The sequence below is a fragment of the Indicator indicator genome, chromosome Z, assembly GCF_027791375.1.
Source record: "Indicator indicator isolate 239-I01 chromosome Z, UM_Iind_1.1, whole genome shotgun sequence".
NCBI classification, from domain to species: domain Eukaryota; kingdom Metazoa; phylum Chordata; class Aves; order Piciformes; family Indicatoridae; genus Indicator; species Indicator indicator.
In genome coordinates, this window is record NC_072053.1 from 5,805,844 (window position 1) to 5,823,534 (window position 17,691).

General features: G+C 39.6%; 1 protein-coding gene across 1 annotated transcript in view; it reads right to left on the minus strand.

The window, feature by feature from the left end:
• Nucleotides 1-17,287, minus strand: part of VCAN (versican) — a 105,307-nt gene extending 88,020 nt beyond the window's left edge. Inside the window, exons 1-2 of the mRNA XM_054397725.1 lie at nucleotides 17,218-17,287; nucleotides 8,917-9,288 (exon numbers count right to left, since the gene is read on the minus strand). Of these exons, the coding sequence (XP_054253700.1) occupies nucleotides 8,917-9,288; nucleotides 17,218-17,287 (442 nt within the window). The remainder of the gene's footprint in view (nucleotides 1-8,916; nucleotides 9,289-17,217) is intronic.
• Nucleotides 17,288-17,691: the final 404 nt, after the last annotated feature.

Below are 17,691 nucleotides of genomic sequence, written 5' to 3' on the forward strand. Positions count from 1 at the left end.
CGAGGTTTTTGCACCTCTATTCTGACCCCTATCTCAGGCTTTGGCAATCCCAGAACAGACTCCCATCAGCAGGCGCCCACCTGCCAAATGCCCCAGGGAACTTCTCATCATGGGGAAAGAAAGCATTTACCAACCCCTCTGCTATGCCAGCTCCAGCACCTCCTGGTCCCCAGGGACTTCTTGCACTAACTCACATGTTGTTCCTCTAAGCAAAATCTCTGCATCCATCCTCACAAGCAAAGCAGTTTTGTGCAGGTTTTCACAAGCTCTTCTGACCAAGTTAATCCAGATAAGGAAAGCAATTGTTGATAAGCTTTACCTGTACTTTTCTCAGGGGGAGGACTTTTTTAGTAGGTTTCCATTAATCTTCAAATACACAATGGGATCACTTGCCTCACTCTGTTCTCTCTCCACAGCAGGGTTACACAACTGTTCAGTGAGGCCAAGGCACCGATACTTAAATACTCAGCCTCTCAGAACTGACATCATACTGGGAGATTAACGACATCCTAAAACCAGTTGAACCATTAGTGCTGGCCTCTGCCCTACCATCTTGCATGTAAAGGCATGTTATGAGCTGCCTGGGTTCTGAGCTCTTCCACTGAAGACCCACCATCCAGCCTGATACAGAGATCTCACCAGCCTGCCCATTGGCTGCCCGGTCCCTATATGAGGGTCACAGCAGCTTGATCAGAACATTTGCTCCTTCATTCTTCATGTGCAATCTATGTAGAACCCAGGTCTTTCTTCCCCAGAAATAAATTTCTCTCTTTCTTTTGATGACCCTCACCCTTTGAGTTCTCCCCTTCCCAGCTACAGAAGTTGGAGATTCCTTACGATTCATGATGCAGGAGACTAAAGCACAGGCTGAAAAATGCAGTAGCCCGTGTTAATTTAGTTAGGAAAAAAGGCATGGAAATTAAACATCAGGGGACAGTAAGGTTTCCAGACAGATGAGTCTAAAAGATTAAATAAATGCATCTCTTCAAATGCCATACTTAAGAGATAATGAGGGGGAATTCTGGCTAAAGAGAGAATAAATCAATTAGGTTGTCAACACACAACCTCTTAGGACTAACAGCACAATTGAGTGGCAGGGTTCCCACATTGGAAACAACTCCCGTTTATTATCATTATAATGCCTGCAAGAAAGAAGGGCTTGCATAAAATGAAAGTGTGATTTAACACCTACTCTGCTTCCCTAATTGCTGCTTCTTTCCATTAACAAGATCAGTACTTTAAGCCTAGAATTCTCTTTAGTGGTTAAAAAAAAAAAAAAACAAAAACAAACAACAACAAAACAAAAACACTTTGATCCCTTAAAATCCAATCTTCTCCAAGAAATATAACAAAAACATCAGCTCACATGAGCAGTTTGTTTAGAAATTTTCTTTCTGAGAACACCTGAGAATTTCATTAAATATTTGGGTATGTTTCAGAATGAAGTGTTCTTTCACATTGCACTTCTAGGTCAGCTTTTGTCAGGCTATTTCAAAACTATTTTATACATGTGGGATTTGCAATAACCAGGGAGAGGGAGTAAATATGGACACAGGTACAGAAATAGTTTTATGAAATCCTTTCTGGGATTCAACTTGCCAAGGTCTGCTTTACTTGATGGTTAGAAGTCTCTTCTAAACTAGTAACCTAAACCTTTCCAATGAATGACCAACAAGAGACATCATCTCACTCAAAACTCATCAGAGAGGAGCTGAAAGTAGCATGAGCCTGCATGTTTAGCTCAGACTAGGCACAAGACCTTAATTGTCAAAGATTAAATAAATGCCACCCTGACTTCAGGTTTCCTTATTTCAGACTTATTTCAGATAGCATCCAAGTCAAGTCTCTGACTTGTGTTTGGTAAACTATTAGCAGGCAAGCAAACACTTGGGGATGATCCTCAGAAAGTATTACTTGCTGATTGTCATCCTCTATCTACCTTATCCCAAATGTCTCTACAGAATACAGTGAAAACCCACCAGTGTCCAAAAGAAGTTTAAAGTGGGAAGGAATTGACCACTCAGTGTGAGCTACTGAGAGAGAAAACGATCTCTCAAGTATCTAAAGGCTTCTGGGACCTGACACTTACAGGTAACTGTGGCAGACACTGACTAAGAGTGAAGACAAAATAAGATTGAAGTATTCAAAGACTGTGAGCTCAAGGACTCCAAGCTTGAGACAGTTTGGCTTGTGGGTTTAATAACATCAAGAATAATCAGAACAAAAAGTCAAAATACTGTACAGGATGACTTGACAAGAGTGAACAAAGGAGAGCTGCTCCTGAGACAAAGAGGAAATTTCAGGGGGGGCATGCAGAGAAGGCAAAGAAGAAAACACATGGTAAGAAAAACAAAATGTGTCCGACTTGTTCTGCACATTTCTCTTGTGGTAAGAAGTTGAAGCATGTCATACTGTAATACTGTTAGATCCATTTTGAACTTAAAATATCTCTGAGAGGCTGATGTTAATTATAGCAGCACCTAGAGTGTAAGGAAAGCATTTCTCACAATCAGTTACAAGAAAGGAGGTACCTAGTGGTACCCCTCTGCAAGAAGCCTGCAGATTTTTGGCACTGACACTGTCCCCTGCCTCAAGGACAGCTCTGCAGAAGAAGCATGTCTGACCCCAAATTTCCTAGATAGGCTAAATTTGTTTCACTTCTCTCTTACGCTTTCACTATCCGTAAAATAAAAATAATCTCATACAGGGTATAGTTAAATCTATCCACACTGATCCTAAGGGTGAAATACACGAGGCACCTGATAATCCATGTGAATGGATGCTCTTGCTTAGTTTTGGGATTAATAAAGGCATGTTGCACAGCATGTAATGTGGTTATTTGCAATAACAAAGGAACTAGATTAAGTGACCCAACATACCCTCCTAGTCATACATTTGTATGAACTCTGGACAGACCTCAGTGCTCTCTACAACTACCTGAAAGGAGGTTGTAGTGAGGTGGGAGTTAGTCTCTTCTCCCTAGTACCAGTGAAAGAATGAGAGGAAATGGCCTCAAGTTGTGCCAGAGAAGGCTTAGATTGGATATCAGGAAAAAAATCTTTACTGAAAGAGTGGTCAGGCATTGGAGTATGTTGCCCAGTAAGGTGATGAAGTCACCATCCTGCAGGTGTTTAAGAAACGTGTACACATGGCACTTCAGGACACGGTTTAATGGCCATGCTGGTGTCAGCTTGACATTTGGGCTCAGTGAGGGCATTTCCAAACAAAACAATCCTATGATTCTATAACTTCCTCACATCAGATCCCCAAGACTGTACATACAACTGAGCCACCCTGGTTAGTGACATGAACACAAACACTGCTATATTCCCTACTGAAAACAAAGCAGTTCAGAGAATCATAGAATCACAGAATCATAGGACAGTTTGCGTTGGAAGGGACCTTCAAAGCTCATCAGTCCAACTCCTCTTCATTGAGCTGGGACATCCTGTCCATAGACATGGAGTCTTCTCTTCTCCAGGCTGAACAACCCCATACTACGCTTTACAGTGCACACTTTAAACAGAGTTCAAATTATTTCACCCCTGTCACAAGAAAACAAGACACATAATGAAGCATTGCTCAGCAGCCACAAGATACCACTTTAAGCCAGGGTGTCCAGGTTATGTCTCTGAGTTTGTAGTGAAAAGAATCTAAGAAAAAGTGAAATCAGAAGCCAGGTTAGAAATGCTTAGGCCCTGAAGGAGTCAAGTCTGGCCAGTGGCATTAAAAATAACAGAAAATTATCTATAGTTATGTGAGAGAAAAAAAAAAAAGAAAAGAGTGTGGGGCTTCTCCAGAGGGACACAGGTGACCTGGTTACTGAGGACATGGAGAAGGCTGAAGTACTCAATGAATTTTTTGCTTTAGTCTTCACTGGTAACCACTTGAACCACTTCACTTAAGTCACAGAGGGCATTGGTTGGATCTGGAAGAATGAAGAACCTCCCAGGGTAGGAGCAGATTAGTTCTGGGAACACTCAGAGAACCTGAAGGTGCAACAAGTCCATGGGACCTGACAAGGTGCATCCAATGCTTTGAAAGAATTGGCAGCTGAAGTTGCTGGGCCACTAACCATCATATTTGATAAGTCATGGCAGTCTGGTGAGGTTCTCACAGATTGGAAAAGGGGAAACATGAGCCCCATTTTTAGAAAGGGGAGCAAAAAGAACCCAGGGAATTACAGACCAGTCAGCCTCACCTCTGTGTCAGGTCAAATGGTGGAACAGATCCTTCTGGTAGCTGTACTAAAGCACATGAAAAATAATGAGGTGATTTGTGACAGCCAATGTGCCTTCACTAAGGGCAAATCAGGCCTGACTAATCTGATGACCTTCTGTGACAGAGCTACAGCACTGCTTGATCTCTAAGGGCTCTTCCAGCCTAGCCCATTCTATGATAAGCAGCTATTGATACCCAAGAAGTTAGTGTAGGTTGTGTCTATAACAATTTATATTATATGGCAGTTTCCAAGATCCTGCCATTCTTTAGAATGTCAAAAACAGATGTAGTAGAAACACATGACACAAAAACAAAGGCAAAGTGACTGCCTAAACATATGTATCTTCCTCATGAATAACAACTAATTTCACCATTTGTGGTCAAGTGGTATCACAACCAGGACTCCCACTGAACAGTAAAATTTTATATATGCTCAAAAATAAATGAAACAAAAAGGTAAATTTAAAAAATCTGTGCAGGATTGTCTAACATAAAACCCTCTCCTCTGCCTCAGGATGCCCATGGTTGACAAGTCTCTGACCATGGTAGTAGGAATATGTAGGAAAAATGGTTATGCTTGCCCTTTGGCATCAGCTACTCGTGCTCTTTTTAGAACAGGCCATGGAGACAGACAGATCTCTTATCTGAAATGATACAGATGGATATGGCCTCATTTGCAAGGAATAAAGTTAGGCAACACTTGATTATGTTAGAAACAAAATCTTCTATTCAGAACTTAATCTAAATAACTTTATGGCAAAGTAGAATTTGATGACAAAGCATTTTGAGTCAAAGCACTGAAATATAGGTTTGAAGTGGTAAAAAAATGCAGTTTTATCTTCACATCTCACTTTTTGGTACAGCTAGTATTTATATTGTTGTTAGTAACATATGAATCTGACTTTTCTGAACTTCAGAATTTTATTTGGCATCTAAAAATAGCATATTAACTGAATATTTACATGCAGATTATGAAATTTTTCTGTTGTGGTAGCTACACAGCCAAAAAAAGTGGATGTACAATAGTTACACACATCTTTTGAGGAGTCTTTGTCTTGAGAGTCAAGCAAAAAAAGATAAATATTAGAAATGTTATTGTTTAATTTCAATGGCTAATACCAACTGTTCAGCTTGTATAGCTTAAATTTGGAAATACTATATGGTACAGAGAAAAAAATGGTCTTTTTCAGAAATGAAATTTTTCATTCAAAATAAATTCCACCACTGGTAAAATACTTTCACTTAATGCACAATAGGTTCAGTATCTTTTTTATGTTCCTAACAAAGCTAAATGAAAAGATACAAAGATAAATTACACTATTTCTTTTTTTTTCCTAATTCAAGATAGCTCTCCCAGTTATCTAATATCTTACTTGCAAAGGTTCATTTGAGAAATGAACAGCACATCTGTCTAACCTTAGCTACACACCTTCATTGATGTTGTAATGTTCTTTTTGCTTGAAAGTTTCAAATGCTGGGATGTCCATAAAACAAATGGAAATCCGGAAAATACCTACAACTCAAGTCCTGCATTGGTTTAAAGATACCCAAAGGAAAGAAGTGTACAAACCCATAAAGTTATCATAACAACAAAAGAGCATTTTCACCTACTTCAGCAGAATGATGCAGATAAGCTTTTACCTACTTAATTTATTAAACTGGACTAAACTGGACTTAACTAGACTTAACACATATAACAGTGTTGGCAGTTCAAGAAGCAGATGAATGTTGCTTTCTAAAGCATTAGCTACATTTCATCCCACACCTAAGTCACCCCACACAGGGAACTTTACAACAGCTTCCTGGTTTTACTAAAATTATTTTGCTTCCCTTTAACATTAAGCCACATGATCAAGCAAGTACTACCCAAGCCAGAGTTCCCACTTTTTCTGCATACTTTTAATCCACAGAAAAGCTAAAGCAACACATGCCTGCTCAGTCTTCAGCGAGAGTGCTACACAAATGTCTTTTGTATTTCACTTGTGATAAGTATAAAATGTGTAGAAGAGCAAAGTTGGTGATAACTTTACCTAATAACTTCATTGGTTTCCCTGGAAGCCCCAGCTCCACACAGGAGAGCTGACCAAAGCATGGTGCTGAACTACACCAGCTGTAGCTCTGAAGCCACCAATGTCAAGATGGAAAGATCATCTCACACCACACTAATAGCAGGTAGCAAAGAATGCAGAAAGTATACATCCCTCTGCTTGTGAGCATTCTGGGGTACAGATTCAAAGAGTAACCAACATAATGGAAATAAATTAAATCTGGGACAAACGGTTGTTTTGCTTTTTAAATTAACGTTGAAATAAAAAAAACAAACAAAAAAACCCCAAACCAGACATAAAGCCTAACTGAAATGAGGGTAGAATATGTGAGCAGCAACATTCACGGGTAATCCTGAGGAGTTTCATAAATGGCATTCATTTACTTAATGTAGAAAATGGAGAATGGGGTACACAAACAGCAATCTAACAAAACTAATTTCCAGTTAGAGCAAGATTTGGCTTTTTCTCCTCCTGAAATCATGGAGAAGAACAGTTTTAGAAAGGAAAAAGAATGTAGGAAATTTTCTTTCAATTAGAAAGAAGTATCTGATCAGTTCACCTCATTGCAGTGTTTTCCAGGAGCACGAACTACAGAAGCTGAAGCACTGCCATAAAATATCAATTATTTTATCATGATAAACATCTGCTGCTTCTGGATATAAATATGTAGTCAAGGGAGCACTTGAAAAGGAATAAGGAATGTCAGGTACACTAATTCCTGAAAAGTAATTTTCAAAACAGGAATGGCTTTTGCCATTAGGACTAAAGAGTTTATGATATTATATAGACATTAATGGCTACACTGATTTATTGTATTCCCAGATCAAGACCACACCTCCAAAATCCATTGTTGGATCAATGCCTAGACTGTTCAAGTTAGGTTAAGTATTGAAAGAACATTATAGTATTAAGCTCACAAACAAAACAAATAAACAAAACAAAACAAAAATCTTAGCCACAGATGTAATTTCCAGCAGCAGATATTAATGCTTGTTTTGTGATTCAGTCATTTGAGTAAACACTGAACTTTCAAAAATAGCTAAGTGCAAAGGAGTGTAAGGCAGACTCCACGTTAAGGCTCACATGAGCTGGTACATCCGCACAGCACCATGCTGTTTTAAGTGCAGAGAGTAATTTGGGTCCAAATTTTGCATTTACATGGCACAGAGCCTGGGATAATATGTCCTGCTTCTCAGCACAGTTTATTAGCTCAGGCTTAGTGCCAAACTGACAGGGCTGTACAGCACTGGGCTCTAGGGCAGTCTCTATGCTGTACTTACCATGCTGTACAAGCAGGCTCTTCGGAGAAAAAAAATACAGATATCCTGTGGTTCCTTTTGCCACTTACATGCTTTTTCTTCTCTCTGTTTACATGCACGCTTCACAGTATCACAGTATATCAGAGGTTGGAAGGGATCTCAAGAGATCATCAGGTCCAACCCCCCCTGCCAGAGCAGGATCACTTAGGATAGTTCTCACAGGAATGCATCCAGGTGGGTTTTGAAAGTCTCCAGAGAAGGAGACTCCACAACCCCCCTGGGCAGCCTGTTCCAGTGCTCTGTCACCCTGACTGTAAAGAAGTTTCTCCTCATGTTGAGGTGAAATCTTCTATGCTCTAGTTTGAACCCTTTGCTCCTTGTCTTATCACTGAACCACTAAAAAGAGCCTGGCCCCCTCCACTTGACACCCACCCCTCACATATTTATAGACATTGATCAGATCCCCTCTCAGTCTTCTCTTCTCAAGGCTAAACAGCCCCTGGGATCTCAGTCTCTCTTCACAGGGGAGATGCTCAAGTCCCCTAATCATCCTTGTGGCTCTCAGCAGGATTCTCTCCAGCAGGCCTCTGTCTCTCTTACTAAATAGAGAGAGAAAATCACTTCTTCCCCTCAAAGTTATGAAGCTTACTTCCTTATAGTAATGGCAAGCAAACTCTTAGCCCTGGATCTTCCACATGGATCAGCAGCCGCCTTCCTACTTGTTTTCCTGCAGCGACTGCCAGACAGGTTTCTTCCTATTTCCCCAACCTTTATTACTGAGACAGAAGAAATTCTCCCTTTGTGCTTGATGTTCCTATCTCAGAAAAAGTGTCTGAGAATGTTGTTGGCATGACAGTTTTGTACATAAGTGGGAAGATAAGCTAACCACAACTCCAGTAGCAAGGCAGTTGCTCCTTTTTATCCTACACAAATAATTAAAAAGAAACTATCTCTGCCTGCCAAGTCTGCCTTCTTGCAAGGACACTGACAATATGTATCATATTTCTGAAGGACTGGCTTGAGGAAACTTCAGAGTTATCTCCTCAAAAAAAAAAAAAAAAGGCTTATATTTCAAAGGTTATAAACCCTTTGGGAAAGATATAAACTACTTTGGGAATAAGAAAACATCATTTCTTCCACAATTAGAAAAATACCTCCTCAAGGTTTAAACCTCCTCAAAGGTTTAAGTAAGAAATGAAAGAGCTGCACACTGGAAAAGATTCATAAGAATAAATAAAAGAAATAAAAGACACAGAAAAAGGGAACAATTAACAGTTAAAGAATGACAGATCGCTAAACAGGCTCCTTTAAATGGTCTCTAGTTATGCACTAATCTTCCCTCTTTTAACTGGAATCATTGACTACAAGTGAAATAGACAAATCCTTACCCTCAACAGCCAATGACACAATGTTTTGTGTGTCTTCAACTCCATACATGACATCACAGCGATACACTCCTGCATCACTTGCACGCAGCTTAGAGAAAGTCAGCGAAGCATCACCGGTCTCCTCCGAATTATTTGGAACAGACACTCTGTCTTTGTAGCTTTGACCTATTTTGATGTTGCCATTTTGGGCCACCAGGACTGTTGTTTCTTTTCCATCTTTTCCGCTTTTATCCAGTTCAACCTTTGACCATTTGATTCGAAGGTACTCAGCTGCATAGCTGGAGCTTATAGTGGGTGTGGTTGAGAAAAAGCATGGCAGCACTGAAGTTCCAGACAGAGATCCCTTTACCAGGGTTTTTTTTTCTGCTTTAACTAGAAAAAGGGGAGACAATGGGAGAGGAAGGGGAGATAACATTAGTGGAACAGCAAAATCAGAAACAGACATATTCCCTTGTTATTTAACAATTCACAGATGTGCAAGATCTGAAATTCATGAACCTGAGTAGGTTTGTCACAGGACTGATTAGTTTAAACTACAAAAAGAGTTTGCATCAGTATCTTAGGCTCACGGTGGAGCGCTTTTCTCTTTGGACAAATCTAATTCACTGTTCTTTGAATTATTTTCTCCATTTGTTATAGTCACCAAGTATTAGACTTTCTTTGGAAAATGTTTTGAAACATTCTATGACAGATTAATGCTGTAAGAGCTGTGGTTTTTTACCTCTTAGGAAGAAGACCACTCTGAGTGAAAGATGGTGGCCAAAAGCATGCATGCAGGGGAGATACTGATGTTTACATATCACCTTACTCCAAGGTAGCATATTGATTTGCCTCTTCCCTAAAGTAAAGCATAGCCCATGATTTTGGATACATGACATCACTTACTCCATTATTCTCTCAAGGGTTAACTCTTTTTATTGCATACATGCTGAAACAAAAGCTTTCCAGTGAGATTTTCCCAAATCATCATTCTTTTAAAATTATTTCCTTGTAGCCTCAGGGATTTAGCACATTGAAGAAATAAAGTATCTCAGGATGTTAATGGAAAAAAAAAGGAAGTAAAGCACACAGAAAGTCCCTTCTTGGCTCAGACTAGACATGATAGGACCTTTATCATTCTTTATGACATCTCCAGCTGCAAACGCTTTACAGTGAAATGCTTCCATCTGACAATGTCCTGAGGGGAAAGCTGACTACTGTTCATCCAACCTACACACAGCAACTGTCTGAAAAGAGAATTTTGGTTAGATTTATTTTTTGTGTGATGTTATTTCACCATACATAATGACTAAATGAAGATTAAAAGCTGACGCACAACAGTATCTATCTTATCTCTTTCACTGTCCTGCATTCTAACGTTAATCTTCTGGATGGAGATCATTAATGAGGAGTGAGCCATGATTCATGAAGTTTAGAAATACAGGAACTTCAAATACTAGCCACCAAGTGTGGTACATGAAACAGGAGAGAGGAGCCCCTGAAAATTACCTAGCTATTTAACTAATATAAAAAAATATTATCTCCTTATAAAGAGTATATTGCGGGGGCTGAAGAATGGAAGAAAAAATGTTCCTTGATTATTTTTAACAGAGAGATTTATTTATACAGCATAAAGCATTAATAGCATCATCTAAAAAGGTTCACTTAAAGAATCAAAAAAACAGATTGACCAAAGAAGACACAGAAGTGTGAATACAAGCCCTCAGATCCTTTCCATCCATGCCTACCTAACTAGAAATTCTTGAGAATGCAACGTAGATACACTCAAAATTATTGTATCAAAACTGATTAGGATGGATAGAGTACAGTAATAACTGAGTAAGTCTTGTGCCAAAACAGCTGCATTGCAGCCAAAGCTCAAGTGAAAAATTCACATAGATCAGCGCTGTCTGAGCACATTCATCAACAAAATGCTCATTCCATGATCCAGGTACATAGGGAGATTTCAAGTCCGTTTACAAGTAAATGTGATGGTACAATTCACTTTTAATAGTCAGACAAACTAATCACTTCACACACGTCGGGCCCAAACCTAGCAAGAATCTATTTGTAAAACAGGGAAAGACAAAACAAGGTCCAAGTGGAGAACTCACAAGGCATGAAGGCAAGTCTTTAGAAGTCCACTTCTGGAGCCCCTATGACAAGAAGGATATGGACTGGCTGGAAGGTGTCCAGAGAAGGGCCACCAGGATGATCAGAGGGCTGGAGCACCTCTCCTATGAGGACAGACTGAAAGAGTTGGGGCTGTTCAGCCTGGAGAAAAGAAGGCTCCAAGGTGACCTTATTGTGGCCTTCCAGGATCTGAAGGGGGCTCCAAGAAAGCTGGGGAGGGACCTTTTAGGCTATCAGGTAGTGATAGGACTGGGGGGAATGGAATGAAGCTGGAAGTGGGGAGATTCAGACTGCACATGAGGAAGAAGTTCTTCCCCATGAGAGTGGTGAGAGCCTGGAATGGGTTGTCCAGGGAAGTGGTTGAGGCCCCATCCCTGGAGGTGTTTGCAGCCAGGCTGGATGAGGCTCTGGCCAGCCTGATGTAGTGTGAGGTGTCCCTGCCTGTGGCAGGGGGGTTGGAACTGGATGATCCTTGTGGTCCCTTCCAACCCTGACTGATTCTATGATTCTGAGTTACTGAAGTCTAAAGATTATCTCCAAAGCTTCATATGCATACACACTTCTTTTGGGGGGGTGGGAACCCATTTTTTTTTTCTTCATAGGAAATGAAAACTCAACTCACCTAGAATTAATTGGTTGCTAAAAACTAGAAAGGACTACTTTTATCCTGAAGATGTAATGCATGAAAATATCACTGCCTTTAATATCACCTTTAATTTGTTGAAACTTCACCAAGTCAGCGTGAGGTAGAGATAAAGGAACAATGAACTTCCAGTCCTATCAGTTGTGATGGAAATACTGCCAAATTGCACAGGTGGGAGATTAAAATCAGTCTAAGAATATTTAGTGTTTATTATGATCTCTTGTCATCTACATACATTACAGAAACTTCTGAAATGAAAAATGATCTAGTTATAACAATTCTGAGTGACAGAATTTTAATAAAGTTTTGAGAACAGTGTTTCAGGTTTTGAGTGATCTGGAATATCAGCACTGAACCCTGAGGAAATACCTTCTCTTTAAAATTTGTGTCTTCAAATCAGCAGACTAAAACCCTTGGCAAACAACATATCACCACGGTATGAAAATTAGGTCTATCCTAGATTGGGCTACATCCCAGAACAGGAGATCATGGAGCTACAAACATGCCTGTCTAGCTGTAGGAAGTATTACAAAGCACTGTGTAAAAGAGCCTCTGTTTTGATGAGAGCAGCGGAGAAGGCTGCCACAAAGAAGGGAGACAAAGGCCATGAAGAGGGGAGACGAAGGCCACAAAGATGACAAAGAGGGAGGAAGACGAAGACAACAGGGTGGGAGATGAAGATGACAAAGAGGGGAGATCACCTCTCTCTTTTAGTCACTATCAATTGTGCGTGATAGACTATTCTTTAGAAGGGACATGGCAGGGAAAAGATGAAGAAAGCATTTTGTAACTGCTTGTAAATTGGAACACAAGCTGAGAAATGTAGGAGTTTGTCAACCGTTTTTTACACCATATCTTCACCTCACCATGTATGACCTAGAAAACTTGTAACTTCATGTACTCTTAAACAAGAGAATAGCTTTGAAACGACTAAGCTGGTTGGAAGTAAATATAGGCATTTTTTTTCCTGCTGCAAGCTAATGTATCACTCATAAATGCTTAATTAGGGAAAATACATAGACAATAAAGAAATAAATACACAGCTAAGTTCAATTCACCTGGCCAGAAACACATATCTTGGCAGAATTCCCAGCAAAGTCAGTGGGAGATTCGTAGAAGATGATGAGACTACAAAAATCAGGCCAAGAGCAAGCACAGTGCAGTCAGATTACGGGCAGTCTCAGTAGACAGAATGCTTTAGTAGTTGGGCAATTTTGTTGTCTTCTTCTGTTCAAATATTAAATATCTCTAGTATCAGAATAAGTAGCAGAAACTGACTTCAGAATGAAAACTTCTTCCATGCAATGTCCTGACAGAAGACAGTCCTGTCAGGTCTGACTTACTGGGTAGGATTTTGCAACAATTTATTACTGTCTTATTTTCTTCAAACATAAAGCTATAGCTATGCATTTGTATCCATTTATCATGGGAATGATGACTTCTAGTACAGCATTTCTTAGAAAAAAAAAAGAAAATTCCAGCTTGCTTTTTATGGCTTTTTCCCCCAGAAAAACTGCCTTAGGTCCTGCAAGTCTCCACTATTTCAGATGCAAAGTCAGCTTGATATCTTTCTTCTTTAAACATAAGAACTTCTGCTTGAGAAAATTCTTTCTTAGAATTTGTAAATTTTCTCTGCTGTAAATGGTACAAAACAGAACAGCAACAGAAAGAATCAATGAAATTACGTATTCTTTTATGCTGGCTACTAACACTGATCATAAAAGAAGTCTTTTCATTAACGATAAATCTTTTGATGGTAATGATAAATTGAAATGAATACACCACTTACATGAACTTTTATGAAACACTGACAGCACAGGTAATAGACTGAGATTCAACAAAAACCCTCACCAAGTTCTTTACCAGGTGGTCTAAACAAGCAGAATAAGAAGAGTCATACAGTGATGAAGAACCAACTACTTTCATATTCTACAAGAAATTCACAGGAAGCCTAGCAACTGTAAATCTCAGCTGCAGAACTGAACATATGCAGACATCACAGGCATGCACATATAGAGTAAAAACATGATCAGATAAATTGATGTTTAAACTAGAATATTTTTTATATATCTTTGAAAGAACACATTAAACACTACAATCTAGTGGATTTCTACCATCCTCTGGATTACATGGCTTTTATGAAACATACTCACTCATGGCATGACAAATAGTCACTTGAAAGAGGCAAGGTAAACTCTGATATTAGTCATAACCAGAAGGTCCAGCTTGTAAACTACAATATCCAAACACCAGCTAGCTCAATGTGAGTAAATGTCACACTAACAAGAAGTATAAACCTTGCTCGTGAACTTCTATCATTAATCCTTCACATGTAGCAGAGCAAACAGCAAAGGCCTAACAGAGGAGCACTCCCATGAACCCAGAAGCTCAGACCATATTTCCTGCTGCCTTCCTGACACATATCTTGTGAGAATTTAAAGACTTAAAGAAGCATGCAAGACCCTTCTCAATTTGCCCTCAAAGGAAAAATACTTTTCTTCCCACACAAAATCTAACAAGCATGCCAAGCATACATGTTGGATATTTATGAATGTGACCACTCACAAAGATGGGAGTGGGAAGAGAAAACAAAGATGGGAATAATGATTAGTGGTGAACACACAAAATTTTGCATGCTTATAACTTGCTGTGCTCTAAATTAAGCTTCAGGTATTTCATGACTTGACACGATGATTCACAGATTGCAGGATTCCCACTTTAAAAATAACCATTGATTTCGATAAATTTTCCACATGACTCTTGAACAAAAAATGTTAAACTTTCACAACAATTTTGCCTGAGAGCTTTTTAAAGGAAATACTGAAATGCATCATATTAAACTACTATTAAATTGCATTTAATTAAATCTTGTGGAATGACTCAATCCATTGTGGGAATCCAAGCATGGGAATTTCTATTTCATGAAAAATCTCAAGGCTTCCATTTTATATTCAAATTCAGAATTTAAAGTTAAAATTTAAGATGTGCAACTCTTCATAGTGCAGAGATGTAGAGTATTTTTTCAACAAAACAAAGTCCTTCTGAAAGAATCATGTAAATACAGACCACTCAGAACCTGGTCTCTATTCCTGAAAAGCCCTTACTGGAATGTTCATACAGAACTTCGTAAAGTACTGAAAATTCTACTCTGAAGACAGCAGAAGCCTTGTAAGAGGTGATAAAAGGTGAAGTGAGTCAGAGAACACCAAACAGGACCATCTTATGTTCTAGCACTCGAATGATGCATCACATTCTGCCCCACTCCCAGTCTTTGAATTCTGCAAGCACTAGCATTTGCACAAGGCAGTGAGTCAAATCAAAGGTTTGATCCAGTGGAAAATTAACCTGCAAGAATTGCCATATGCTCTTCCAAACAACTCATTTACCTCATTCATCTGGCCATATATTCCACATAAATACTAGTGTCAGTGCTAAGGAAAGTGCAAAAAATAGCACCAGGGAATGGAAAAGGAGCAGGACTATACAACCTAGAAAAAATTTGTTGTTAGACTGACCATTGAACTATGCACTAAGTAAACATGAAGAGTCTTTCATTAGGTCATAATAGAAATGTTAGGTCTAGATACTTGTCAGATTCTATTGCCTTACTCATTCTATCTCCTTACATGTTCTCCATCCCAATGCTGACATCCAGGTAAAATTGATCTGTAGATCTCTGCTCATGTGAGTGATGCACTGTCATTTATTCTATTTTGAAGATGACTAATTATTGGTTGCAGCTCTTTCTTTTCCTGTATCTTAAAACAGACTATTATGCCTTAAAGCTCTAACTTAGAATCATAGAGTGGTTCAGGTTGGAAGGGACATTCAAAAATCTTCTACTCCAACCCCCTTGCTTTTGGCAGGAACGTTTTCCACTGTATCAGGTTGCTGAAAGCCTCATCCAACTTGATTCAGAATACTTCCAGTGAGGGGGCATTGGTCCTTCTTTCGTTGGGTTAAAAGTCTCTCTCTCTTTCTTATAGCCCCTTTGAAGTATAAGCATCTTATCAAATAAAAACCTTCAAGGCGACCATGTAGACGTAGATTGCAAGTCCATGACCTCTTCTGATAACTGCTTACTTTGCCTCTCCAAATGCTTCATGTGAACAGATCATTAAATGTCAACTGTGGATCCAAGACACAATAATCTATGCTTACAGATATTTCACTAAGTGAAAAACTGGAGTAAGAAAAAAAAAGAAGAGGAAGAAGTTCTTCCCCATGAGAGTGGTGAGAGCCTGGAATGGGTTGTCCAGGGAAGTGGTTGAGGCCCCATCCCTGGAGGTGTTTAAGGCCAGGCTGGATGAGGCTCTGGCCAGCCTGATGTAGTGTGAGGTGTCCCTGCCCATGGCAGGAGGGTTGGAACTGGATGATCCTTGTGGTCCCTTCCAACCCTGACTGATTCTATGATTCTATGATTCTAAATCTTAGTATTTGGCAACCAAATCAGTCTCAGTCCTCCATAAATAAGAAAAGGGAAGCTCAGTGCTAGTGTCTTGACACAGCCCAAATCTTTGAGTTTGTTGTCCCTGAGGACAAATCTAATCTTTGTGGCCTGTTCTGTGTCTAACAAAGAATGGAAAAAAACAAAAACAGTTATACAAAGGAAGTGATGGTAGGAAATAGTCGAGCATAGTGCTCCCAACCTGCTACAGTGGAGAAAAAAAAATTCTTTTAAGTTGTTTCCACTAAGCACATTTTTCTTTTCATTTATCCTAGAGGACTACCTAAAGACTACTAGCAACAGTGTTGAAACTAGGGGGGATGGGGGGGGGGGGGAAGGGGAGGCAGGTAGGGAAATCTCTGAAAGGTTAAAATTAGTTTGAGGAATTTCTGGAAAGAACAGGGCGGGGGGGGGGGGGGGGGTTGCGGAAATCAACAAAAAGTGTTACTTTGAGGTTTGGGAAAGATATTATTCCATCACTTCTGCAGCCTGGCTAGGTCTGTCCCAGGAACCTGTTGCTGTTCCCATAATGCCAGCACTGCTTGCTTCCTCCCTCTACGGCACCAGGCTGAAGGTGCCACGGAAGGTCTGTGGCCTCTACTGAAATAATCCCTTCTTGTAAGCCCTCACCTCATCTACTGCAAGGAGCTCCTTAGTAGATCATGGAAAAATGAGGGTGTGAGACATATCTGGCGAGCAAGTCCCAGTTTTCAGAATCACAGGTTAAAGGATTAAGATGTATGTGGAGAAGACAAACTATTTTGCTTTACACAGTGATATCGTATGGCACTTTGTATGTTACAGCACTTGAACTGTAGTAATGGCACTTAAAATCTTCAGGAAACATCAGAGATGCATGCAACAACCCTGTCAAAACCACACCCACCCACCAAGAGCTTTCTATATAAATCATCAGTAAGGCAATGACGACAACACAGAAACAAAATTAGTTACACAGAGCAGCAACAAAAGGTGGCAGAGGCAACACCAGAAAATGCAGCTCCTGAATTTGCGTTGTTTCTGGAGTCCTGGAAAATGCCCTCCTGACTGGACCGTTAAAATGAAGTTTGATGAATGATTCTATGTACAACAGACTTACCTTTGGGTAGCACATATGTTATAACTAATGTAGAATACATCCATAAGATACTTTTTATACTTAACAACATCTTGACCTACAAATAAAGGACAAAGAAGTAAGTGGTTAGTACTGCGACATTAATATTTGTCATTGATATTACAAGCAAAGATGTTCAGCAGGGCAGTTAATTCTTAATACACTGATCTTCTGCTATTTTAATCGCCATTTAAAATTTATTCCCACATGGTAGTAGCAGTATACAATTAGAACCTGATTTTTTCTGGTATGGTATTGCCACTTCATATCCAACCTCTAGGTAGTTTTATGTCTATAACAAACTACATTGTCATTTAGCAAGAGCTAACAACCTGGGTTGTACTGAAAGGGGCTCCCATGACAAATTTCTAATAAACTTTGATGACGAGGCAATGCCCACACTATGATCCTTCCCATCTGCAAGTAGGTGGTCAGATTACCACCAGCTTTCCAGGT